At 43.2% G+C, this 27,268-nt stretch overlaps 1 protein-coding gene across 23 annotated transcripts in view; it reads right to left on the bottom strand.

The window, feature by feature from the left end:
- The window catches only part of CAMK2B (calcium/calmodulin dependent protein kinase II beta), a 285,827-nt gene that overhangs the window by 73,327 nt on the left and 185,232 nt on the right, over positions 1-27,268 (bottom strand). For 14 of the 23 annotated variants that reach the window (XM_074210076.1, XM_074210081.1, XM_074210088.1 and 11 more), the window contains exons 4-6: positions 23,030-23,084; positions 15,689-15,754; positions 667-739 (exon numbers count right to left, since the gene is read on the bottom strand). In XM_074210076.1, the coding sequence (XP_074066177.1) occupies positions 667-739; positions 15,689-15,754; positions 23,030-23,084 (194 nt within the window). Of the gene's footprint in view, positions 1-666; positions 740-11,736; positions 11,810-15,688; positions 15,755-23,029; positions 23,085-27,268 lie in introns of all 23 variants that reach the window. The other 9 variants (XM_074210077.1, XM_074210085.1, XM_074210078.1 and 6 more) reach the window with 1 other exon arrangement.

Below are 27,268 nucleotides of genomic sequence, written 5' to 3'. Positions count from 1 at the left end.
GAGCCTTACTTTCCAGATCATTTTCAAATAGCTCTTTGCCAAACTGGCATTATTTTTTTCAATAAAACTTAGCTAAAATATATTCTGCTCTGCTATCCTCTGGCTACCAGATATCAGAATTATAGCCTTAGAAGAATAGTAGGGAAAGTCTGTGTTGTTAGCAAAAGGCCCTGACTTTTCCTTCTATCACATACCCAACAAGCCTCCTGACAGACTAACCAGAGAGTGTGTATCCATGAAAATAAAGACGTAGGTTTAGAGTTAAAAGAGACCTTAGAGGTCATACTGCAGATGAGAGAACCCAGAGCAATGAAGTGATTTATCCAAGGTTCATAGATTAAGCAGGAGACCTAGAATTCCAACCTAAGTTCCTTGACTCCAAATGCAGTACTCTTTTCACTAAACTACATTGCCTTCAAGGTTGGCTTGGCATCAATAAGCCCACAAAGGACCCTGATGGGGGCATCAGTTATACTCTGTAAGTATCATATCCCTCTCCAGGTACATACAAATATACAGCAGTGTAGGGGATGTAGTAGGGAAGAGATTGCCTGCTGTCAGCAACCACTTGGATTTAAAAATATTTTTTTTTCTAAAAAAGCATGCAAGATACAAAGACGGACGGAAAGACGACAGACGGACAGAGCATTGAGGCAGAAAACTCACCTTGAGGTCTCTGTGGACGACCCCCATTTGGTGGCAATGGAGAACAGCCTCCAGGATCTGCTGGATGCAATGACTGCATGCAAACACCAGGGGGCGTGTTAGTTCACGGTGAGTGGTAACAACCACAAGGCTGGTGGGAGGGGATGATGAGGGAATAGGAAAAGGGGAAAGGGAGGTAAAGGAAGAGGAGGAGGAGGAGGAGAAATTGAGGGAAGAGAAACAGGAGGAGGAGGAAGAAGAAAAAGAAGAAAGAGGAAGAAGAGCAGGAAGGGGAGGAAGGAGCCAGGCAAGGAGAAAAAGGAGGAAGATGGGGGGGGGGGGAGATGATGGAGAAAAAGGAAGAGGAAAATGGAGAACAAAGGATTCCCTGGACCTCAGCTTCTTTGCCAAGAGGAATTTCCCCACAATAGAGGTTTCCTCTTCTTCAGCACTTTAGGAAAGGAAAGCTGCTTGGGTGGGTGAGGTACAATGGGTTAGAGGATAGAGAGAAAATGTCTGTCACTGTTGGGAAACCTCTTATGTTCCCCTCACTAGCCCTTCTCCAAAGTCTTCTTTTGTTGGGGAGCAGTGTGTGTGTGTGTGTGTGTGTGTGTGTGTGTGTGTGTGTGTGTGTGTCGAGCACCATGCTCTGCCCAGAGTTTCCCCATGGCTCTTGGATTTGTAAAGTATGGGACTTTCACATTGTCCAAAGATATCTGGAGAAAAGGTAGAAGAAGAAAGAGAAGAAAAAGGGAGAGAGGGGGAAGACAAAAAAAAAAGAGATGGAGAGCAGGGATCATTAGTGTCCAGGAAGCACCTATGGCTTAGAGGTGGAGTCAGTTGGATTAGAGATGATCCCATCTCCCAGAGTCTCTGCCTGCACCAAGGTTCCAACATCTGGGGACTCAGGATGACCCAAAGCAGAAAGGCAGCAGCATCTGAGTCAATGAGGCTAAGAGGAGAAGAAAGGAGGGAGACATCCAGGCTCAATCCAGTCACTTAGCACCTCTCTAAGCCTCATTCCTAAGGCAGACAGTTGGGCAAGAAGCAAGCATAGGGGTCTTCCCTGGAGCGCCACCTCCTAACCCTTATCCAAAGGGAGGGCAAAGTATCCTTCCTCAGGGAGTACTGAGATGGAGGAATTCTGCCAGGGACATCTCCTGGCCTATCCACATCATTCTCATTTGCTTTTAGTTCCTATTCCCCTGCAGCCTTCTCTTCTGTTCAGCTCAAGTCCATCCTCTGAAGCAGGTGCTCTCAGCTACTCAGTGAATTCAGAGGAACGCATGGGTATTAAAGAATGGTGGCTTTATCCACGTAGTGAATATCTTTCAGAGTGAAAGAACTTTTCTTCTCCCTATTCACTTTGTTCAGGCCATTCTACCTAGTGATAGAACTTAGGGATAAAAGGAATGAGGATGTAGGGGAAAGGGGCTTCATTGGGGAGCTTCCTGGGAGAGGGAAGCTGCAGATGAGCCCCTGACACCAACCCTTTCCATCCTAAATTATAGTGGTTAATCTAATGTTCTCAATAGCCTAAGCATTTCTGGAAGTATGTCCTAGTAGTCTTGATGCAGGCTGGGTCCAAGAAAGAAAAGGAGGGAGAGAGAAGAGGAGGAAAGGAGTTGGGAATGGAAGTCAGAAAGAAGAAAGAGAAAGGAATGTGCTTATGGGGCAGAAGGATCGAATAACCCTCTGGGCTACAAATACCATGTTGTGTCCTACCCTGGTCTAGTGAGCAAGATGCTTTGAGGTTGGTCAGTGACCACTGATAGTAGAGAAGACAGAGCCCAGGACTTCTAGGTCACCTACCTGCAGGACTGGGTTTTGGTGTCTGATCTCAGTCCTTTTCATTCAGGAGTATGATGCAGGGCTGGCCAAACAACTCGGCAGAAAGAGGAGCAAGGTACCATGTTTTTCCATTCTCTAATAACTCTGATTCTCCTGGGGTCTACCCCCTGGCTTTAGCTCTGAACACAGCTGAGAAATAGAGCTAAAGGGACAACCAGGGGAGTCCCAGAAAAAAAGTAACTTTTTTCCTTAGGCAATACCCTGTTGGTTTTGGGGAAAAAGTTCAAATATTCTACCAAACACTGCCCAAATGGCAAATGGACCCAATCTGTGGTCATTTGGTCCAAACTCACATTTTACAGAGGATGCTAAAGTCATAAAGATAGTCAATATGGTGCTTTCCTCTATACAGTATGATCTTGGTGGGGGGGCAGTTTTCTTAGAAAACTTCTTAGTCCCTATTTCCAGTTGGTCTTGTGATTCTGGGTGGGCTTTTTCAAATTCATGACTTCAATTTTCTTTGAAATGAGAATTCTCAAATAATTGACTCCAGGAAACCAACTCTCATCGACTGTATTGATACTACTATTGCTTCTTGCTGATAACGTCTCCCAAGACTGTAGCTCAGATTGCCAGGGCAGTCCCCTCTATTCTTTTGAGCAGAGATTTACTGAAGCCACTTTAGTGAGATTTCTGAAAAGAATAGTCATGTTGCTGCCACTAAGGACAGTACTGCCATCTGGAAAACGGGTACATTTAGGCATCAGCAAGTCCAAGAGGAGAAGGATAAACTCCTGCACTTAGAGTAAGGACAGATCCAAAGATTCCTTTTATTGGTAATAATGATTCCTTTACTGAGCAGCTACTATTGGCTGAAGGGAATATTGATTATTGATTCTGATGCCAGTAGAAAGGGCCTGGAATGGGGGCGGCTAGGTGGCATAGTGGATAAAGCACCAGCCTTGGAGTCAGGAGTACCTGGGTTCAAATCCAGTCTCAGACACTTAATAATTACCTAGCTGTGTAATGTTGGGCAAGCCACTTAACCCCATTTGCCTTGCAAAAACCTAAATAAATAAAATTAAATAAAAAAAAAAGGGCCTGGAAATTACACTCCATTGGACCTATAATCTCTTTATTTCTAAAGCCATAGAAAAGGGGTGAGGTGCTATTGCTATGGCTATGGCTAACTAAACCTCCTTCTATTAACTTTTGGATGACCTATAAATGCCTTAATTACTTCCAATCTGACCCTGACTTAGGTCTGGCCTACAATATCTTCTCTCTATCCATTCATGGGGCCAATATCCTAATTCAGACCCTTATCATACTGGAATTTCTAAGAGCTTCCTAACTAGTCTTTCTGCCTTTAGTCTCTTCCCTTTGCAATTCATCATTCACCCAAATGACCAAAATAATATTCTTAGGCCTGGGTTAAATTATGTTGTGCCCCTACTCAACAATCCTCGGTGGCTTCCTATTGCTGGCATCCTGCATTTAGCCCATCTTCAGTTGGGCTCACAATAGACTAGAGTAGATACTAAATAGATGTTCACTGAATTAAAACTGACTTATTTAAAAAGCTGTTTGCAGAATCCCTCTCTTAAGTAGACAGGCCTGAGCTTGGATGCCCAAGTCTCCTAGGCAAAATGCCTAGGCACCAACATTAACTAGTAATTTGTCACAGTACTATAAAAGCCCCAAATGGAAAGTACCTTCTGTCCTGAGGGGCTCAGCTTACTCAGGGGATGGAACTTTGGCTTCACAGTATGGGAGCATCAAGACCACTTTACAGATTAAGAGGAGGAGAGCCTGGGGACTAAAGATTCATTTCAAGAGCTAGGTCAGCCTTGGTTTAGTGCCTTTGTCCAGGAGGTCTCTTCCTCTCCCTGACTGGATTAGAGGATAGGGCCAAACCTCTCCCTCTTTCCTAAAATTGACAGCTAGAAGAGGAACAAGTTTCTGCTATCTTTCTCTGACCTACCCCATGGTACTGGTTTGCTTCTGGTTTGCAATGACTATCAACAGAAGAAGGCCATCACATCTAATTCTGCCTAGTCTGGGTATAAACATATTTCTCAGTCACATAAATGAGACAAGCCTTAGCTGAACTCCTCCAGGAGTCACAGATGCCCAAAGGCTACTCTCTCAAACCTTGCTCCAATAATCAATGGATTCAATCTGCCCAAGGAACCAAAGATCCAGAGGCCATCTTCTCAGTGAAATCTTTCTTCTCTTCACTGAATAGTGGCTAATAATAGGCACTGTATAAATGTTTATTCTTTCCCCTTCTTCCTTCTTTCTGCCCTCCTTGACTCAAAGAATAGTAAAAACTAATTTTCAGATACCTACAACAGATGGGCTTTCTGGTTCTGGGCCAAATCTCTGTAGGGTTGTGAGATCTCTACAAGCCATAGTCCTCATGCAAGCAAAGTTATAGAGCCAGAATGAAACCTCTTGTTTTAATAGCTATGAGCAGAGGCCCAGAGAGGGAAAATGGACACATAGGCTGAAAGAGTTAGAGCCCAAAATCAAACCCCAGTTCAAAGCCAATACTAGACCATCTGCCACTGGTAATATCAGGTTAATTATTGACAAGAAGTTTTTTCCTTTGCCTGACAATGATTAAATATGGTTCCTTTTCCCTTTTATGCCCAGGAAAAAGATGTGAAGGATCCCTGGAAGCCAAAGTTTGGAACTCTTTTTTGTTGCCAGCCCAAATAACTCCTAGCAGCTGTTTCATCTTTTCCACTAAGGCATTAGCAATCTAGTCCCCCGTTCAGTCTATGCTCTTTTCTCCTAGTTGGTACCACTGAAAAATTCAAAGGCAACAACTACAGTTATCCCTTCTACATCATGGAGGCTAAGAGCATGGTGCTCCCATGATCTGAAAATTTACATAACATTTTTTGGCCTTCCATTTGTACCAAAGCAGAAGTCTGAAGTTTTTCTTTTTCCTACCTTATTGTAAAATTTGAGTTGATATTATATAATTATGTATGTATGACATTATATAATTATGTAGGCATGTATGCCTGCATATGTGGGTGTATATGTATGTATATATGCATATACATATATACACACATAAATGCATTTCTGGGTTTCTAAACTTTTTCTGTCTTCACATGTCATCTGCAACTCTGCAAAAGCCCCCCAAAATTTCCATTTAATTTCTTATGCTGACCTGCAATATATCAAAACCATGATGGAGAAAGCTTTGATGTGGAAGGGATAACTGTAGATCATAGAGTGATAAACATCTCTGCCAGGGAGTACTCTGGCCCATGCTTGTATACTTTTAGTGACAGGGAGCTCACTAGCTCAGGAGGCTCTACCAGCCTTTTTTCACTTTGAGATAGCTGTAGTCTCTAAAAAAGGTCTTTTATGGAGTTTATGAGCACAAAGTTATCAATTCTTCCCTGCCTCCACTCCCCACCACCACCATTAGAATTGGTTCTGCCCTCTAAACAATACCAAATGAATTGATTTGCCTTTCTGTGTAACAGGCCTAATTAATCACTCAAAAGAAAATACCACTCTTTCCTTTGTCTTTTCTTCTGCAAGTCCAACAACAACTATTCCCTTAATGGCTGGGGTTCTAGATTCCTCTTGCTCACCCTCTGACTACATTGTAGTTTGTCGGTGTCCTATCTAAACTGCTATGCTCCAGAAATCAGCATAGTTCTTGGGATATGGTTGACCTATTGCAAAGCACAGATAAGTTATGATATTGCTCCTATGACCAAATTACCTAAAATGTGTCAGTCTCTTTAAAGTAGCTCTGCTGGGGAGGCTAGGTGGTGCAGTGGATAGAGCGCCAACCCTGGAGTCAGGAGTACCTGAGTTCAAATCTGGCCTCAGACACTTATAATTACCTAGCTGTGTGCCCTTGGGCAAGCCACTTAACCCCATTTGCCTTGAAAAAAACCTTAAAAAAAATTAAAGTAGCTCTGTTATACTCTGAACTTGTATTTAGACTGACTTCTTTTTTAATAGAGATGTCAGCCTTCACATTGATCCAACTTAAATTTATATTTTAATTCTATTATCGTCTTATTCATTCTTTTCATTTTAGGACATCTATAAATGGATGTAATTATGTAGAATGCTCACTCATAGAATGTAAGTTCCTGAAGGACAGGGACTATTTTGGCTTTTGTCTATCTGTGGGATAGTCCAATTCCTGGCATATAGTAAGCACTTAATAGGTGGTTATTGAATTGAATTGAATTTTAAAAAAACCCTTTAAGCTACAAAATCCTGAGAGATAAAGTTCATGGTCAAAGCCCTGTGATACTCCACTACAGATATGCACCTAGCAAAACATCAAGGTATTCATGATTCTTTAAGATGCTCTAAATCCTCCATGAAGGCCTTGATTTAGACCTTATTTCATTATTTTATCCAGTTCAGGGAAGATGTTGCCAGAATGTTTTGTTTCCTTCTAAAATCTAGATCCACTTTCTCACTAGCACTCCAATAAGCTGTAAATTTAGTTTGTTATATATTGTTCTTTGTCTCTAGAAACTCACGGGGTCCCAAATTACCTCAGAATTCTTTTCTAAAAACTCACAAACCATTTCTGGAGTAATCTCTTCTAGAATTTTGCCAGAGATTGACAATAAATTTAGCAATCTGCAGTTTCCAGACAGAAAGGAAGAAGAGAAACACAATAGCAAGGAATTGTGTGAAGCACTTTGCAAATATTATTTCAGTTGATCCTTCTGACTGCCCTGGGAGTCTCTCAAAATCTCCATTTGGTAGATAAGCAAACTGAGGTAGACAGAGTGAAGTGACTTGCTCAGAGTCATACAGCTATTAAGCGTTTGAAGTCATATTTGAACTCAGGTCTTCCAGCCTCCAGAACCACAGCTCTATCCACTGTGCAACCTTGTTGCCTCTAGAAAAGAAACTTTCCCCCCATTTTGAAATCCAATACAACAGTCTCCAGTCTTCTGGTACTTTTCCTATAACGCATGACTTCTTGAAAATTACTGACAAGAGTTAAGAGACTATCTATGAGTTTCTTTAGTTCTCAGTGGTATAACCGATTTGAAGCTAGCAGTGCAAGCTCATTTAAAAGTCCCTCTCTAGACTTCTATTCCCTTCCTGAGCTGCCATGTCCTATTTGTGCTATTTTTTTTCACTTTGTTTTTTCTGGACAGGACAGAAGGTAACTAGGTGTTAAATGGCCCAATTGCTCTCTGTTTCCTTAATATTACACCATTTTCCCTCAACAATGGATCTATCTCTTTGTTCTTTATGCTCCAAACTCTGCTCAAAAAAGCCTTTTCTTTTGGTTCTGGGGTTTCTAGATCTTTTATAAGCCTCAGATCACAACTTCGCTTTATCCTTAACACCATTCTGGTCTTCTGCATTCATCCTAATTTTTCAACCCTTCTTCTTCCACCCTTTAAGCACATTCTTTTAGAAATCTGGGCTCAACAGAGAGTAAGTCCCCTGAACCATAGACCCCTTACAGAGTCCCTAGCTCAAAACTCTTCTTACCTCATTGTTTTTCTCAGTATTTTTTAGAAGCTGATGTCTAAGCTGTCCAGTCCAGGGTGTCCAGTATTCTCTTGCCTCTCTGTTATGAATTTTGAGATAAAAGAACCACACTTTCCCCAGTTTTTGTTATTCTCCCTACTTTTGCCCCTCCCAAGATTAAATTGTCAGTAAGGCAAGTCAATAAATTTACCAGATGTTATACTTGGAAGAGAATGAGACTTCTGGATCCCTTAAGTCTCCCCTCACTACTGTATCATGCCTTCTTGTCTGCTTCAGCTAGTCCATCAGTATATATGTCTTAGACAAACACTGACATTGGATAGGAAGTGGGGGCCCAGCATTGAATAGGAGCAGAAGAGTGGGTTGGATTGCTTTTGGGGAAAAAAAATGAGCAATTTTTATTAATGACCTCAAGCTTCGCCTTGGAACAAAGGTTGAGTTTTCTGATTATAGTCTTATGGTGATACTATGTGGCTGTAAGACACAGAATAAAATAATCTCTGAATAATTAAATTTGAGAGTCACCCAAAGGTCAACAGAGAGGCCCATGGATACAATATGGCTGCAACATATTACAAATGAGAAATTTTGCATTAGAATCAACAAAGAAGAATTCAACAAAGATATATACAATCAAAAAAGAAAAAAACAAACTGATCCCACAGTGAGAGCTACAAGTAATCAATGGAGATCATCAAAAATTCTCTGGGATGGCCTCACCATGTTAGGTGAACCTTTACGGAAGGACCCAGGCAAGAGAGGCAAAAGATAGGGTAGATGTCTACACTACAGGAGGATTCATTTATGACAGTGAGATTATGGGTCCATGACAGTTTCAAAGTATTAGGAAGGATTATCCACCTTCTCATTTGGAAAGGGCAACACATGCATGCATTAGGAAATCAATCTGTGACAAACTGAATTAAATCTCACATTGCATGCTCCTACAATAAGAATAGTTGTTTCACACTCCTTTTAGATTCAACTTGATTCTGTCAGATTCTCAAAAGTAGCTCAAGAATCTTGGTACCAGCAAACTTATACACAGGACTACCACCTGTCCTCCCCGTTTTTAAAATTTATTTCTTCTAAACAAGTTATATTCCTCTGTTCCTCCACTAAAATCTTCTTCTGATGCCTATGGTGACCCTGGGTTCTTAAAGGTTGGAATACGATCTCTGACAGATACTTGAGTACTGGTCTGTCCTCCAAGGACCAGCTTAGCTCATTCAAAGAGTGTCGTCGTCATCATCATCATCATCATCATCATCATCATCATCATCATCATCATCATCATCATTATCATCATCATGGAGGTTGGCCACCAGATGGGGTTACCAACTGAATGGAATTTGACTAACTCAGCCAAGGTTTTTTTTTTTTTAATCACAGGCTTTGGTTGCTTTATTCTAATATTGTTGTTTAAAGTTTTAAACTTGGTAACCCTTCTAAAAGTTCATAAGATCATAGATTTAGGCTAGACAGGAACTTAAAGATCATTCAGCCTCCTCTTTTTTGCAGATGAGGAAACTAAGGACGAGGGAGGGTAAATGATTTGCCCAAGATCACAGATAGTAACAGAGGCAGGATTTTGAGTTTATGAGGATTTGTTTTAAACACAGCATACTATGGAGATAGAGGGGGTTAAATATGCTTTGGAAAAGGGGTACCCATCCTGGTGCCAAGTATCTTTTGGAGAAAAACTTAGTTTCCTTCAAGGCTTAATTCATGTAATAATAAAGCTTTTTTGATCTCCCTACTTTTTTTAAGGCTCTCTACCTCTGTTTTTTATAACATTTATTTGTTTGTTTAAAGAGTATATCCCCCTACTTCCTCTAATAGAATATAAGCTCCTTGAGGGCAGGAACTATTTTTTTGCTTCGTTTTTGTGTCAGCATGCAGTAAGTGTTTAGTTAAAGTTTGCTGAATTGAACCAAATTGAATATCCTGGATGTGAGCCCCTTACTTCCATGATAGCAGCAATATCTGCAGCTCTGTTTGCTAATTTCTATTAAACTGTAAAGTTACTTATATATTATGTACTTTTATATAGATAGCTCAGTCCAAAAGCAAGCTGCCCTTTAGATATTCCAACCCCAGGGTTCCCAAGAGCCAACTTCCCCTGAGCATCCTCTACTGTTTGTTGAGGGAATTGGAAATCACCTATGGCACAGCAACTGAAGACATTTCAGGGTCACTGCTTGTACCTAAAAAAGAGTGACAGTGGCTAGCACCTTGCCCTAAGACTCTAAGGTAGCTCTCCCAAATAGAAGAACATCCCACCCCTACCCTACCACTTCAAATTCCAGTCTCTAGCCCATTTCTATGAAGCTCAGCCCTGAAATGATCAACAAAGATATGAATCAGCTGATAGTCCAACTATCCAGATTCTGGTAGCCATTCCCCAGGCCTGCCCCACCCCTTCTGCCTTGGCTTCACAGAGCATTCCACATTGAGTTTCAGTTGTCCCAGGTCAAAGTCTACAGTAATTAGGATTCAAGACCCCCTCAGGAGGAAGCCTATCCCCACAAGAAGAAGAGTTATGGCACTGGACTCTGCCAAACCTATCTACCCCATTCCCAAAACTGTGTTACTCATAGGCTATTAGGCTCATAGATTCAGAGTCTTCAGAGTCCTTAGAGGCCTTTAAACCTTTTATTTTATGATCAGGAAACTGAGGTCCAAAGAATTTAAGTGTCTTTCTCAAGGTCATAAAAATTGTCAGTTGCAGAGCTGGGATTCAATTCAAGGCTCTCTAATTCCAGACCCACCATTTTTTGTATTCTACTAAATAGAACATCCTTAGACCCTGCAACTGGAAAGCAGACAAGGTAGTTTTTTAACTTGCTAAATCTGTCTCGAGTCAAGCCCTAACTTAGAACAGGTAGAATCAGCATCAATGGACCCCAAGAATCTCTGGGGTGGGCAAAAGATTCAGAGGAGAAAGTTGGCTTGAGGGGCTTTGAGTTTCAAGATGAATTTCCTTATTCTAATCATCCTCTTTGCTCCAAGTGTGGTGTTGCCTTCTCAAGCCTCAGACTCCCTGGTGACCCATCATCCCACATGGCAGTCAGCTCTCAACAACCCAGGCAAGAAGACTCAGACATTTAAAGGACCCTGGGGTTATATATAGATCTATAGCTGGTAGGATCCTCAGAGACCAGCTAATTCAATCAGTTCATTTTCTTAGAATTTGTGAGATCAGGTCACTAAATAAATGCCCACTGATCTCAGGTAAAGACCTAGGCAGTTTAAATTGCTTACCCCAAGTAATAACAGTAGTAAACAGAAAAAGTCAGATTTGAACCATGTGGGATGGAGTTGTCTCCAAATCAAAAAAACATATAAAAATGAGAGAGCCAGAAAGAGAGATGGACATTAAAAAATAGAAAGAGAAAGAGGAAAAGAGGAGAGAAAATGAAGAAAGACTGACTAATGCTACTGTTTTCTTTTCATCACTTTTCTGAAGGAAGGAAAATGTTAACCTTAAGGAGTTAAAAAAGCCCTGGACTGATATTTTGGGTGGTCCTTGGCCTCCCAAGAGGTGCATGAATGAGGAGAGCCAGCCATGTTCACCAGAGGGTGGGGACTCGCTTAACCCAGACCTTGACTTCTAGCACATGCATGCCAGGCTCCAACAACACCCCATTAAAACCTCTGGCCCAACCACCCACTCCCTCTGACAGCAGCCCCATGTGGCATTTCCATCCTGGACAGGCTCAGCTCTGGTGGTGATAGCAAAAGCACTCCCCACCCAAGGGTATGAGCCAGGGAAGAGGGTATACTGACCTTCAGGTCCCTGTGTACAATGGCATAGTGGTGAATGTATGTTACGCTTTCTAATATCTGATGGATACAGTGACTGCAAAACAAAATAGGGATGTGGAGACGGGGGCAGGCAGGCAGGGGGGAGGACAGGAGAAAGAAGAAGAGGATGGGGAAGGGAAGGAAGAGGGGAGCAGGAGGGGAGAGGGGAAGAGAGGACACCTCCAGAGGATGGACAAAGAAGAAGGGCAGTCCCCACAAAGGGAAGAAGAGGAAGAAGAGGGAGAACCAAAGACAAGTAGTGGGCAATAGGAGATGTGCAGAAGGAAACCAAACAACACACAAGAGAGAGGACAAGTCCAGAAAACCAGAGTGGATTAAAGGGGAAAGGAGGTGAGGTAAAAGTGGCAAGGAAGGGCCCAAAGAGAGAAGTGCAAGAAGACAGAGAAAGACAGACAGGGAGGGGAAGTGGGGGGGAAGGGTGGATACAAGGGAACAAGAAAAGGAGAGAAACAATGTTTTGAAAGCTCAGAGACCACAGGTGTTATCACAAGGTGTGTTCAGATGGCTGTTAATGGTGAGGGGTAAAGGTGAGATGGAAATCTCTGGTGACTGGGAGGAAGGTGAGGACACAGGCTTAGAGAGACAGTGCAGGAAGAAAGGAACTCAAGACCAAAAGTGCATTTGGGACCCAACAAGTATGGGCAGGTGAGCACTGGGCCTGCAGGTGAGCCAAGACAATCAATCAATGCACATTTATTAAGTGCCTACTATATGCCAGACACTATGCATAGCCCTAGCTATGGGGCAGAAGGGGCTGTCCTTCTTCCACCTGGATGCTTGGTCTAAAATTTCTAAGGGCAGAGGCTTTCCAAGCATCAGTTAGAAGTGGCCCACTTCAAGGGATGACACTGGTAACCCTTCGGAGATGCCCTTTAGCTCCATGCCAGGGCTAGCACATCTCCCACTGAGACCCTGCCCAGCAAGTACAGGACCATGAGTATGAGGGCACTGGATGACTTCTAAGGAACTCATTCCTTCGCAGAAGCCCTATGGGGGTGATGGGCAAGATAGGTCTTCATCCAGTTGACACACCTGGGTCTGGAGTCAGGAACACATGAGTTCAAATCCCCCCTTAGACACTTACTAGTTGAATGACCCAGGGCAAGTTGCTAACCTCTATTTGCCTCAATTTCCTCATCTGTAAAGGATAGTGATGATAATATCTCCCAAAGTTATTGCATGGATCAAATGAGATAATAATTGTATAGTGACTAGCGCAATGCCTGGCACATATTAAGTACTATGTAAATGTTAGCTGCAACTACTATGCTGCTATTATTACTACTACTACTGCTCCTGCTGCCGCTGTTATTGCTGCTAATGCTGCTGCTACTGCTGTTACTATTATAGAAGAACTGAGGACTTATGGGGTACTCCACAGAGAAAATTGAAAACACTAGAGATCTAGCATGACACATAGTGCTGGAGTCTTCTGACTGAATGAATGACTACCACTACCATACCCAATCCTGGAGGGAAAGGATTATTTTTCATTTCATCATTGAATCCCCATATGCCTTAGGACATACCACTGAGATTCCTGCACAAGGAAGAAAGAAACATTCATTCGTTGTCCAAAGTCAGACATAACTTTGGGCTTTGGCTAGTGCCTCACAATGCAAACCTACTGACCCCCCCCCCCAACCAACCATCTCAGGAAATCCCCAGGGATCAGAGATGACTTCTCAGCCATGTCCTTCAAACCTTCTTAGTCATGTCTTCCAGGTCTACCTTCTCCTCTAGTTCCTACAACTAACATCAGATTTGCATTGTGCCACATGGAAAGATAACTGGACCATCTCTGCTGAGGCAAACACCAGCAAACTCAGTTCTCCTTTTAGCACCTCCTGATTTCTGCCCCCCCAAATACAGAGGGATGTGGAACCAGCTCAGTTTTCTTTTCTTCTTTGCTCATTAAATAGGAAGGCATTTCACTCTTCCTCCTTTGGAAAAGGGTCAGTCTCTACACAGGAGCATCCATGCTATCAAATTACAATGACCTTCCATAGAAAAAATGTCAGCATCTATAATCTCTATGGGGCTGAATACAAACTCTTTGAGAATAGGCACTGTTAATTTTTGACTGCATTCCTAGCACCTTCATTTTATGGTGCAGCAAGATGGGTTATGGATTAGCATTACTGGAAAGAATTTTCAAATCTATGGGAAAACAGACCTCTTTTGGAATGTGATTATACCCAGAGCTTGACACTTACTTCTTTTTCTTTTCTTTTCAACTTCCAGATCTATGATCTTGCCAGGAACTTAAAGTAAATAAAATTTCTATGTCTAAGGCAACTGGCAATTATAAAGTGCTATATAGTCTTAGAAAGTTTCCTAGAATACTGACAGGTTAAATAACTTTCCCAAGGTCACATATCCAGTAGGTATCAGAGGCATGACTTGAACCCAGGTCCTCCTGATGCTGGGGTTGGCCCTCAATATTCTTCACCATGCTGCCTGTCATGTGACACACAGTAAACATTTAATAAATATTTTGTTGAATTGGGTTCAATTTAATGATTACAACAGCTGAGAGAAGGATGCTTGGTAATAATGGAAGGGTCCTAGGAGCAGAAGTTCAGAGCTAGTAGGGACCCCAGAGAGCATCTATTTCTGCCTTTTAATTTTACAAAGGAGTTAACTAAAGTCCAGAATATTGGGAGAAAGAGAAAAGAAGAGTCAGTTCCAACCCCTTCCCCACCCCCCATCTCATTCCTACAGGTTGAGACAAAGGCATACACTCCTTTCTCCTACTCTTCCTAAAATGGCATTGGACTGGGCTCAGGAAGTATATAGAAACAGCTATTTATTTGTGCTGTAACTAGAGATTTCTATTCTTACCCAGGGTTTTTCACTCCAAAACCTGGCTCTTGAAATGAATAGGGGAGAGGACTGCAGCTTTCTTTAGTTTACCTGGATGTGTACTCCACATAGTATTCTGACAGAGAATGCCCCCGCCCCATGGTGGGAATGAGAGTAGGGAATGGAGGCTGAGTCCTGGAGTACAAATTCAACCTTGGACATTTACTAGCAGCGAGACTCAAGGCAAGTCATTTAAACCCTGTTTCTTCATCTGTAAAATGGGAATAATAAGCAGTGACCTCCTAGGACTGTTGTAAAGATCCAATGGGATAACTGTAAAAGGGCTTAGTCTAGTGTCTAGAATATTGTAAATACTACATAAATGTTAGCAGAGCCAGGATTCAAAGCTGGGCCCCTTTTCTATTGCCTGCCCAATCTTTCCCCTTGGTTTCTTTTCCTAGACCTGAGTCAGGCAGAGGTTTCAGCTCTTGTTATCAGCTACATTTCATCTGCTGATGAGCAGTTCGTGTCCCGCAGGCTGAGATACCAACTGAAAATAACCCAGTGACAAAAAGAAATCAAACAGAGCTTTAGACCTTCTTGGTACCCAAGGCCAGGCTACAGTGAAGCTGCTGATGCCCCCCCTCCCCAACCTTGGATCCAAGGGCTCGGACTCAGTGGGATAAGGTAGAATCTCTGTCTCCTGACAGCCCTGGTCGCCACCACCAAAAGCACACAAACACTGCAAAGGAGTTTCCCTGTCCTTCTCTAAGACTCTCAACCAGAACGGGGTGTGTACTTGTGTGTATTGGAGGTGGGTGGGGTTGCCCATAAACTCGAGGTGAGTTCTCAGAATTATAGCTGGGACTGGGGGCCTTGGCTCTGAGCCTAGTGGTAGCAGCTATGCTGGCAGCTTTGGCTATGAATCAAGGCTTCCCCGTGACCCAGTCCCACTGCCCAGGTTATGAATGGGTTAATGTTGCACAGGTATAGCCATTATGGGTTTGAGGAAACAGAAAGAAAGGTGGGTGAGGGAGTGGGGGTGGGGTGGGGAGGAAGAGTGGGCAGGAGGAAGAGTAAGGAATAGGGGGAAGGGCTCCAAACTCACCTGGCATCAGCTTCACTGTAGTACTCTCTTGCCACAATGTCTTCAAAAAGCTCCCCACCAGTGACCCTGGAAAAGGAGGCAAAACAGTTGGAAAAAATATTAATTAGGCTCACCAGGACTAAAATCTAGATTTGTACTTCAGGGAGTAACAAGCAGGGCTAATAAGAGTCTGAGAGTAGATAGATGCTTTCAAAGGTCCATCCAACACCAATCAATCATCTAATCCATCCACGAAAAGGATTATCTGAGTGTCTATTTGGAACCAGGTACTCTACTAAGATACAAAGACAGGAATGGAACAGGCTCTGCCCTCAAGGGACTTGCATTTCTATCAAGAGAGACACAATGCACACATATAAGAAAAATAAAACAGACACAAGGTCATTTGGGACAAGAGGGAAATCACAGAATCAGTAAAGTCATCTTGTAGGTCTTACATGACCAAAATTTATGATACTAATTTATGAAGAGCTGGATTTCTGTTCATTAAAAGGAAAAGCTTCCAAACAATTAGAAGTGTCCAAAAGTGAACTGGCTATGTTCTCTGGAGGACCTCTTGTCTTGGATGCTGAACAGAGCAGCATGGCATGGTGAATCAAAATACTGGACACAGAATCAGAAAGAACTGAATTCAAATCCTACCTCAGACATTTAGTACCTGTAATCCTTTGGGCCTCAACTTAATAGTGAAGTGGGTATAAAAATAGGAACACCCACTTCCCAGAGTTCCTGTGAAGCTCAAATGAAATGATGTATATAAAATTATGTATTGTGAATCTTAAAATCTATAATTAGCTCATAAGGCTTAGAAGAGATACACAATTTGCAAATTGCTTTTTCTCATTTGAGTTCCATAACTTTCTTGTGAGGTAGGCCCTGCAGGTATGACAGTTTCATTTTGCTGACAAGAAAACCAGGACTCATAAAGTTAGGTGACTTTTCTATGGTCTCACAGATAGTAAGAATAAAAGACAGGATTTTACCCCAGCTGTTCTTGACTGCAAGTCTGGTGCCCTTTCTAGTATCCTAGGGCCTTTGGTCTTCACAAGTGTGTGATTTCTCTGGTTTGCTAGATCAATCATAGAGTCTGGACCCCTGGAGAAAAAATTCCTGATAATCCACAACCTCTGAGGCTGAGAAGCTGCTGTAGGATCAAAAAACCAGAATCCAAGAGCTTGGCTTGGACTGCTCAAGTCTTCATGACTTTCAAATCCAAAGCCATAAGGGGGAAAGGAGAGGCTGCCCACTCAATGTCCTGCAGCTAAAATGTGTGGCCAGAAGAAACAGAGCCAAAGACCTCTGCCCATCCCCTCCCAACACACTTCAGATATCAGTGTCTCTCCTGCATCAGGGACATTGCCATTTTAATGGGTCGTGTAGTGACCCAATAGTAGAGCTGGGTAAAAATCCTGAATGTCAATGAGTAAATATGGACCTATTCACAACAGCCTGTTCATATTCTTCTCTCCCTTTGGGCCTCATCTGGCCTTCTGTCTTGTGCTTCAGAAAGGCCTACATCATTGCCTGCACTGATGCCCAGTTCAGCAGAGATCATTTCAAAAGGCACATCAGTCCAGAGGAGGAAACAGCTGTTTCTGCAGATTGAAGGTGAACCTCAAATAGGATCCCCTAAATGGTAGGTATACCCTAACAGCAGTAAAATCCAGAATTATAGGGTTGAAAAATGCCACCTAATCTAATCACTACTGAAGCACGCTCTTCCTCAGGCCCCAGTAATAGGGCACTCCGCACCTGTATCACCACCATCCTTTCCATTTCCAGCCCTCTCTAATTCATAGGATCTCCCCTTCTCAGAGATCTTCAAGCACATTCATTATAGTAAGTCTAAGTCTTTCTTCCAGCAGCTTCTATCCATCACTTCTGGGTCTCTTAGATCAAGAGGGATGAAAATGTAATAGGAAGTCAGAAACCAGGTCAGGATTGGCATGAAGAGTGTAATTTCCTAGCTTACTAGGAGTTCATTTTCCTATGTCAGGAGTACTCAAAAAGACTAGCAGTCCAATATGACCTATCTGTACCCCCTTATTGAGTATCCAGTTACTCTAAATTATGGAGTAAGGCAGAGTTCTGGGAATATTATATGAAATAGCTCTGTGGCAACAAGGAGGGGATACTAGTGACAAGGTCTTGTGGGGTAAACACTCTTTGCAGCAGAATAAGGTTTTCCCCCATCACACCTGAAAAGGACAAAAAAAATCCTGGGATTATCAAGGCAGGCATGCTCTGGGTATGTGCTCCAGCTATGTGCTCATATTTGGGACATCTGGACATCACATCTTTACAAGTGGGATTCTGATCTTTGCACTTCAATATTGTACTCTAAAATGGATCTGCCTATATTTCTGAATAGCCATTCTTCAGCAAACTGGCTTTGCCTTGCTCATTCCTTTTCTCCCTTTCCTTTTCTATCCTTACCCTGTTTTTTCTGATAAGCGTATTTTCCAAAATGCGTAAAGATGGCCCATGAGGGAAAGCTTGCTCAGAAACAGTCGCTCTCCCCATCTATAGGACCCCTTCCACCTGTTCTCTGAACTCCTTCAGGCTGTTTGCTGAGGGGAAGTCAGAAGTCTTGCCAATCCAGCCTTGGGAAGAGACTTAATTCCAGATGGCAGATTCAGGACACTCAAACAGAAGTTCAAATCCTTGCTCCCCGCTCCCCTCACACACACACACACACACACACACACACACACACACACACACACACACACACTCAGTCCTCTTACTAGACAGAACCTCAGATTAGGGATGTGAATACCTAGGAAGGAATAAGAATTCTTGAGAGATCTTTCTGTGATCTCAAGCTATGATTCTGTTGGTGTCATGATAACTCTAGGGACAGGATAGGAGACAAATGCCAGCCTCCTGAGCTCCTGTGAGGTGGCACCTGGACCCTCCCAAAAGCTAGTGGACTCTGCTGACCCCTGAGCTGTTCTGGAGGAAACCAGTCTTGTAGTAGTAGCAGTATATCAGGCAAGACCCAGCAAGCCCTTCTCCATAAGGTATCCCAGGGAGGGTTGGTGAAGAGAGGGAACACCAAGGCAAAGAAATGCTCTTTGAGCTTCCCCATTGCCAGCCATGCCTAAAAATCTTTCTGCAGATTAGAACTAGACAAATATATCTCTTTGCAGCTTCTATCCATTGATCCCAGGGTGGGAAGCACAAAAAGACAAATTAAGGTTTATGACAGGAAAAATTGCCTAACAATTTGAGTGATTATATATGACATGGGCTACTCTGAGAAGCTGAAAGGAACTTAGAGGTCATTTGGACCAAATACCCCCCCAGCCCCTGCCTTCACTTTATAATAGATAAGGACACTCAGACCCAAAGAAAGAAAACTGATTTTCCCAAGATCACATGGCAGAGTCAGAATTTGAACCCAGCTCCTCTACCTACAAATTTGGTGCTTATTTTACAGTACCACATTATCTCTGAAATTTGAAGCTTATTTGGAAATACTAGAGTTGCCCTCCCTAGACAAAGGGAAAAGGATTTGAAATCCTTTCTACTTCCCCTAGTGCCTCCAACTCTTCCCATATCAGCCAAAAGGCATAGTGGATCTGAGTTCAAATCCAGCCTCAGACACTAGCTATGTGACCTTAGGCAAGTCACGACCCTGACTGCCTTACATCCAGGGCCATCTCCAGTTTTCCTGATTCATATCTGGCCACTGGACCCAGGTAAATCTGGAGGAGAAAGTGAGACTGGTGACTTAGCATAGCACTTCCTCAATCAAATCCAATTCATATGTAATGCATCCAATTCATTATGATTTGTCATGATGACAGGGTCTTCTTTGAGAACGAAGAACAAAGATCATCATATGATCTCTTGTCAGTTGGGTTGTAACTTTCCAATTTAAGGCTGAGATCCCTTCTAACTCTAAAATTCTGATTCTGTGATTCATTGAGGCAGACACTGAAATATGCCCTTATTTAATCCTTTGACCTGCTCCCACCCACTTAAACAAAAGTGAAAAATCTAGGGATATAATATAAATCAAAATCCTGCCCTTGGGTGGAAAGGGACATTCTGGGACAACACCATCAGGCCACAAGCTTCTCAAGCTGATACAGGGGATCTTAAGAGTTCCTGCTTTTCTTAATCTTTTTTCCTTCCCACAGGACTCAGAGTTGGTCCTGGGAGGCCAGAAATTCAGGGTACTTCCTAAAGGACCCCAATGCCCTAGTGATTAGGGACATGACCTCCACCATCTTGCCTCTTCCCCTTCCCACAGCTTATTTCTTGGCCTGGCAGGACCCTGCTTTGCTGATGTGTCCTTGCTGCTGATGTGGAATATTTTAGGCCCAGGCTAGACTCTGAGAACCCCAGGGAAGCAGGCTGATTTTGACTTTCCCTGGTCTCTCAAAGTCACTACAGGGTTGTCATAACCACAGCACACCCTATCTTTCTGTTCACCTGAATAATATAAATCCCTGAGAAAAAGGCTCTATTTTAGACCTCAAGTCTCTTTTCAAGGGTCCCCTGTTAGTAAAATCAAGCCAATCTAGAGGTGGGGGGGGTGGAAGGGACCTCCTTAGGTTATTTTTTTAAATCTCCCATTGGCCCTTTACATCCCCTGGCACTGACCCCCATTCCTGACTCCCCAGTTAACAACTTCATCAACATTGTGTTCCTCACCCTATCCCTCAATTTCTGAAATTATCTGGGATATATCCCTTTAAGAGTTTCTCTGGGATCCACTAGAACTGGGGCACTAGGGTTATTTGGGATCCTATGATTTCAGTGACATTAAAGCTATAAGGAAACCAGTTCTTCTTGCTTTATGTTTTGCATGCCCATCCCATCAGGTCCTCTCTTTCTGTCCTCCCCCCTCCACCCAGGCCCATCAGAGGTTCCCTCCCACCCAAAGCCCCCTCACCATGCTCTACCCTGTCATCTCAGAGAATGAGCCCTTCTGCAGCAGCAGTCCCTGTTCCTGCTTGCCCCCACCCACCAGCATCCCCCATCTTCTCTGCACCAAAAATATCTGCAGTCATTTGTTTGCAAACCCAAACTCCCGGGACATTTCTTCCTCCTCAACTTTTAGGCCAGCTCTCTCCTTTGAGGAACTGTGCACCAGATACAGCATCCCTGCAAAAAGTGGGAGGAAAACAAGCAAGTGCTAGACCCTGACCAGAGAGGCCAGTTGCATCAAGCCAGGGGACTCAAGTAGGCAAAATGGCCACACACAGGTCCCAGCATCATCTGGCGTTTCCAAGAACTACCTTCAGAAGGGTGAGAGATCTATCACACCTTGAATCCCTTAATATTAATAATATTAATAATAACAGACTCAGGCAGCAACAAAGGCATACACTGGATCTGTTGTCAAGAGGACCTAGGTTTAAATCCTTGCTCTTCCACGTATTCTCTTATTCTCACTAGGCCTCAGTTTCCTTATCTGTAACAAAACATATTAGGATTAGATGATTTCTAAGGTCCCTTATCCCCTTCCTGATGTCTCCAAATAACCAAGGTCTTAAGAATGCGCTCTCTCTCTCTCTCTCTCTCTTTCTCTCTCTCTCTCTCTCTCTCTCTCACACACACACACACACACACACACACACACACACACACACGCATACACACACCACCACCACCACCACCACCACCCACTACCCCCCTAGGTCATATCTAGTCCAAAGAAGGGTAAATTAAGAGAGAGGCAAAGTCAATTCTGGTAGCAATTTCTGTTTTTTCTGTACTAAGGAGCCCAGAAATGCAAGGCTAGGTCTGTGTAGCCTTGACCCACATTAATATAAGCTCCTAAGACCTACAACTTCCCACTACTTTGAGCAACAAGCATTTTTCAAAATAAAAAGCTAATGTTAGGCTCTCTAGCAGCTTTTTTCAATCCACAACCACCGTATGTGTGGGGGTGAGGAAGACAGAGGAGTCCAGTGAAACTATAGCAACAGGATGCAGGGTGTCAGCCACTGCCACCTGGACCAATGGCCCGGAGTTTCCCTTCCTTCATTTCTATGGTGGCAGGGCCATGCCAAGGTCTCCTGCTCCAGGGTCTCAGTGCAGCACTGACTCACACAGAACGTCTAAATATAGTCCGCTGCTTAACAGGAGCTGTCAGGGAGCAGGGGGAGATAAGATCACCCGGCTTCTATATCTGGCAGGAAGTGAGAGGCAGCTGAGTGCCTCCTCACCAGCCCCCAGACGCTCATTCGGGCTGGGGCAAACAAGTTGTTCTCTGTGGCAGAGCCCCCATATGCTCGCGCATGCGTGCACACGTGGACACACACACACACACACACACACACACACACACACACACATCCCCCAGAGGCACAGGACTCTCCAAGACATAAGCCAGGATCAAGAAAGGTGACTTGGTGGCTTGGGCGAGGAGCTAGATTGAGAGTCCAGGATTTCGATTCTAGGTTTCCTACTTCTTCCCTGAATGACAATGCACAAGTGGCCTAACTTCTCTGGGCCTGACTTTTCTCATCTGTAAGATGAGGAGGTTGAACTAGATGGTCAAAAGCAGCCCAACTAGATCTAAATCTATGACCAAGAGGAAAAGGAGGAATTCCCTCAGGAGGCACCACTAAGTTTTTGTATCTGGCTCCTCACTCATTTCTTGACCAAAACTAGCTGGGCCCTAAGCAATAAAATTATGCTTGTCTTTTCCTATGAGGAGCAGTCAGAGGTGATTGACATTCCATAAAAGGGAAGACAAAAAGAACAGTGTTTTTTTTTTTAAAAGAGCCTTTGTTGTTAAAGTCCTGAATGTTTTATATATATATATATATATATATATATATATATATATATATATATATATATATAATCAATGCAACTGGGAAAGTAAGGAGGAGCAAGGTTTGGGGAGTGGAGAAAAGTGGTAAGGGTTAGGATTAGGGCCAGTCCTTAAGAGTAAAGAGAGAGGAAGGGTAGGAGGGAGGAAATCAAGGGGGAGAGGAAAAGATGGGAGACGAGAAAACCAGGAGAATGAGTTTTGGGAATGGGGGATGGGAGGGAAGAGAATGAAGAGGTCAGGTGTATCTTCAAGCCCACTGGGCAGGAAAGTCTGACCAAAAATATAGGAAAGGTATAAAACAAGACCCCAGAAGGAGGAATCACTATTCTAGAATCACCATCATACCCTAAATACTTCCCTGAGAGAGCCCTGACTTGCTGTTTTGTGGAAGCTTATTATTCAGCAAGGGAAGAGCTGGAATGGAGGAGGAGTAACTGCATGTAAGCTCTGAGGTCACCAGAGAGTTCAGATCTAGCATCCTCAGGACCACCCCCTCCAACCCTGCCCACTCCCAGCTTCAAACAGCTTTCTCCCATACTTACAGATCAAACACGAGGTAGTGAAAGCCTTCCTCCGAGATGCTGTCATGGAGACGAACTGCAGAAACAAAAAATAGAGGGCATATGAGGGCAAAGAATCCATCACTCAGGTAGCTGGCTCCTTGTGGGAGCTGGCTGGCCTGCTGAGGAGCCACACCAGAGGAATCGAGGCAAAGCCACCAAAGAAGACACAGATCCTAGCGTGACAGCGGGCAGCAGGGCCTGCATATAGAATGGGCTTGAAGGGGCTCCTGAGTGATGCATTGAAAAGACAAGCAAATGACCTTATTCAGAGTCAGAGGGCCTTGGATCAGCTCCTGCTTCTGCTATTTATTAGCCATTCAACAAAAGGCAAGGCATTTGGCCTTTCTGGGACTCAGTTTCCTCATCTGTTAAGTGAAGAGGTTGGTCCAATTCCAGAAAAGATTTAGATCTGGGTCGCAGAGGCATGAAGTATAACCCCTTTACTTTACAAATAAGGAAACTAAGGCAATTTGTCCAAGATCACAAAGACATAGTTATGATTTGAACCCAGCTGCTCTGACTCCAAGTCTTTATAGGCACTGGGCTATCACTACATATGGCCTCTGGAGTTCCTGATTCTAAAACATTGAATATGGGAGATCTGCTTTTCCTTATAATAAGATCCCTGGGTTCCAGGGTTTGGGACCATTTGGAAACACAAGGATAGATAAAGAGTGTGGATCAATGGAGAAGGAGCCTAGTATAAAAAAAGACTAAATTCAGTACTCCATACAACCAATAAACTCCATGAAAAGCCAACTTATGACATGTAAGTTTATCTATTAGAAGGTATCATATTTCCAGGTACTCTCCATAGAGGACATTCAACTTTCACTCAAAGGGAATGGATGTCCCTGAATTTTTATCCACCCCCCTAGAGACATCTTCCTTTCATCCATCATTCAATTCAACTGAACCAGCAATTATACATATATTCAGTTAGAGGCACAGTGCTAGTCCCTGGAGATACAAAGACAGAAGGGGGGTGCATAAATTGGAACAATGTGGACATAGATAAAGAAATACAAAATATACATGTCATCCTCCTACCTAGGTGGGCTTAGGCAATTCCCTGAAGGATAATCATGTTATATACTGTATTTGTACAGAATGATGTTAAAGAAGCCATTCTCTTCCTCATCTCTCTATCTCTCTTACCCTTAATCACTGAATGGGCATAACCTCAGTCAAAATGAGACCTGCTAAATATCCTGGCTTAAAAAGGTTGACCTTAAAAAGGTTGACTTTGAAGTCTTCCACTGCATCCAGGGCCATCTCTGTTTATCCTGATCTCCTATGTGGCCACTGGTTACTTTGCACCACCCTCACTCACTTAAATCCAATTCACTTCCATGTCATGGTTTCACCTCCCTGATGTCATGGCCCTCTTTGAGTACAAGGAATAAATAACAATAACAACAGAGAGATGTTTCTCTTGATGACTGAACAACCTCTGAGTCTGAACTTACACTCAGCTCATGTGAGAGAGATGTGAACCCTGTTTGGTTTTGGAAAGACTTCAGAGGAGAGAGAGGTCCATTCTGAGAAAGATGAGCAAAAGATAAAGTATGGACTTTATGCCTTCCCAGAGCTACCAGCATATGAGGAAAATCAGTCCTTGGTTTCCAGAGACCGCTAAGGATGGACTTCTTGAGTGAGATTTTTCTCTTGATTGGGTTCATATTTCATCTTGTTCCCAAGTGGAAGAACCAATGAGTCTTATGAGTTCCATCATCTAATCTAATCTCATAATTGTTTATGATTTGCCTCAACAAACAAGTTTGCTGGATGTCTACACTTGCCCTTTACATGGTATTTGTGGCAAGGAGCTAAGCTGACCAAGAATAAGCACCCTGTTACCTTTCCCTTTGGGACAACTAGGAAAAGTGATTTTTATCTCAATCCCCACAAACAGCTTCATATCTCTAGACTGCAAATACCTAACACATTTAACTCTTGGAAATAGCAAATGAAAAGACTGAGCAGTCAGTCATAGACCTCCTTTTGCTCCCCACAAAAATAAAAAGCAAACTATCCAGAGATGGGGCAGAGGAGATCACAGATTATATCAAACACTAAGTCCCAGATCTTATATGTTATATATACAAAATAAATGCAAAATAATTTGTTGGTGGGGAAAAGGCAGAGTCCTGACAATTGAGAGATCAGAGAAGGCCTTAAGCAAGAGATGACCCTTGGAGCTAAAAACTGATGGGAATCCTTTTCCTCACCCTCCTAACTCTTGGGTCTCCTCCTTTCTTTCTTCAGTTACCATCATTTGCTTTCCTTTAGGGTGTGGAAAAAATACTAGAAAATAGGACAGCCGGGTTCTGTCGCTAATCAGCTGTGTTACCTTGGATTAGATCCTTCAGTCCCACTGGGCTTCAATTTCCTCAGCTATAAAATAAGTTGGCTGGTCAGAGGTCCTCTCTCAGCTCCTATGCTAAAGGGTGTCCTCGAGAGCCCAAGTTGACCAGCCCTGGATATAAAGGAATACTGGGATTCCCTTAGGGGCTTCCCAACAAGCTAGACATGGCAGAAAACTGCCTGGAGCAGGAAGGGATTTCAGAGGCCATCTAGTTCAACCCTATATTTTATAGATGAGGAAACTGAGGCCCAGGGAGGGCAAGTGACCTATCCAAGGTTACAGAGATAAGAGTAAACCTCAGAGGAAGAATCTGAACCCAGGTCCTCTGAATTCAGAGACAGCAAAGACTCATCACTGTGTCAAGGTCACAAGTCTAAGAAATTTAGCCAAGTCACCCAGAATTGCAGTAGTTGTTGAGCTGGAGACTTTTCTACCCAGTCACCAGCCATGTGGGATATGGGGGGGGGTAGTGAGAGAAAGAAGAAAAATCCTAAGAACAGCAGTGAGGTCAGCCAGCCCCCTCACTCCTCTTTTGATGAGAAATGTTTGGGGTTTAGTCAAGCAGACTGTGTTTGCCTTTTGTCCTTGTAACCAAATATACCTGACTATTTCTGGGAATGTGCTGTAAGTGGCGCTCACGTCCCTCTCTTCCCTCCCATTTGGAAATGGCACCCGTTTAGCTGGCTCATCACTTCCCAAAGAGTGGGAGCTAAGAGCGGAGGGCTATCACATGTGCTCCTGAAATCAGAAGAAGGCAGATTCTGGCTCAGCATAAGCTTGGGTGGGGGGGGCTTTCTAATAACTAGAGCTGTCCAATAACGGACCGGGCAGCTGAAGAGGCAGCAGCAAGCACACTTTCCCTGGAGGTATTGGAGAAGAGGCCGGACATCCATATGTCCCGGTTGCTACAGCAGGGAATTTTAGCAAGGTTGGAGCAGTTGACCTTTTCAATCCTTTCCAACTTAAAGATTCCTCAATTTCGGGGCAGCTAGGTGGCACAGTGGATAAAGCACCAGCCTTGGAGTCAGGAGTACCTGGGTTCAAATCCGGTCTCAGACATTTAATAATTACCTAGCTGTTTGGCCTTGGGCAAGCCACTTAACCCCATTTGCCTTGCAAAAACCTAAAAGAAAAAGATTCCTCAATTTCCTGCTAGCTCCTGGTTTTTCCCCAGTGTCAATTGAGGGTTTGGAAAGAGGACATTTAGAGTGCAGGCAGGAAGAGAAGGAAAGAGATGGTCCTGAGAGGTAGAGGAGAAGGCATGAGTTAACCATCCCACACCCTTCCATGGGATTGCTTTCTTAGCTCCCTGTCTTTTTTCAACCATTTATTTCTTAGTGTCCTGGACCCAGATATTGCTGTGAAGAGGAGAGTTCCCAGGTGATCTATTTAGCTTCAACCATGTAAGAAGCTAGCACACAGTCTGGAGTCCAAGTATCAAGACTTCTGATCCAGAACTCATAATCCTAATACTGATAGGAGATGGAAAAACATCACATATCTTCAGTAGCTCCATATGGTCCAACAAGAAAAGTTCCAAATCTTTCATCTGGCATTCAAGGCTATCCACACAACCAAGTATAACTGTACATCATCTTTGTAAATAAATGCCTTAGTTTTGACTAAATTATATCTATTCTCTGTGGGAACTTGTGAGCTATAATCTCATTAGAGTGCTCCCACAGAGCCCACATGCTTCTAACAGGATGTTTAAAAAAGGGGATCCTCATGACTGAAAAGGTGGGAAATCCTAGTGGAGTGGAAATGGTCTGTAGAGGGGACATGGGCTGTAGGAGAATATCTTGGAGATACCTCAGGGGCTAAGTGTGATTCTATTATTCTGTAGTGAC

This window comes from Macrotis lagotis, chromosome 1 (genome assembly GCF_037893015.1).
Source record: "Macrotis lagotis isolate mMagLag1 chromosome 1, bilby.v1.9.chrom.fasta, whole genome shotgun sequence".
Taxonomy (NCBI): Eukaryota; Metazoa; Chordata; class Mammalia; order Peramelemorphia; family Peramelidae; genus Macrotis; species Macrotis lagotis.
This window is presented reverse-complemented; position numbering and strand designations above follow the sequence as displayed.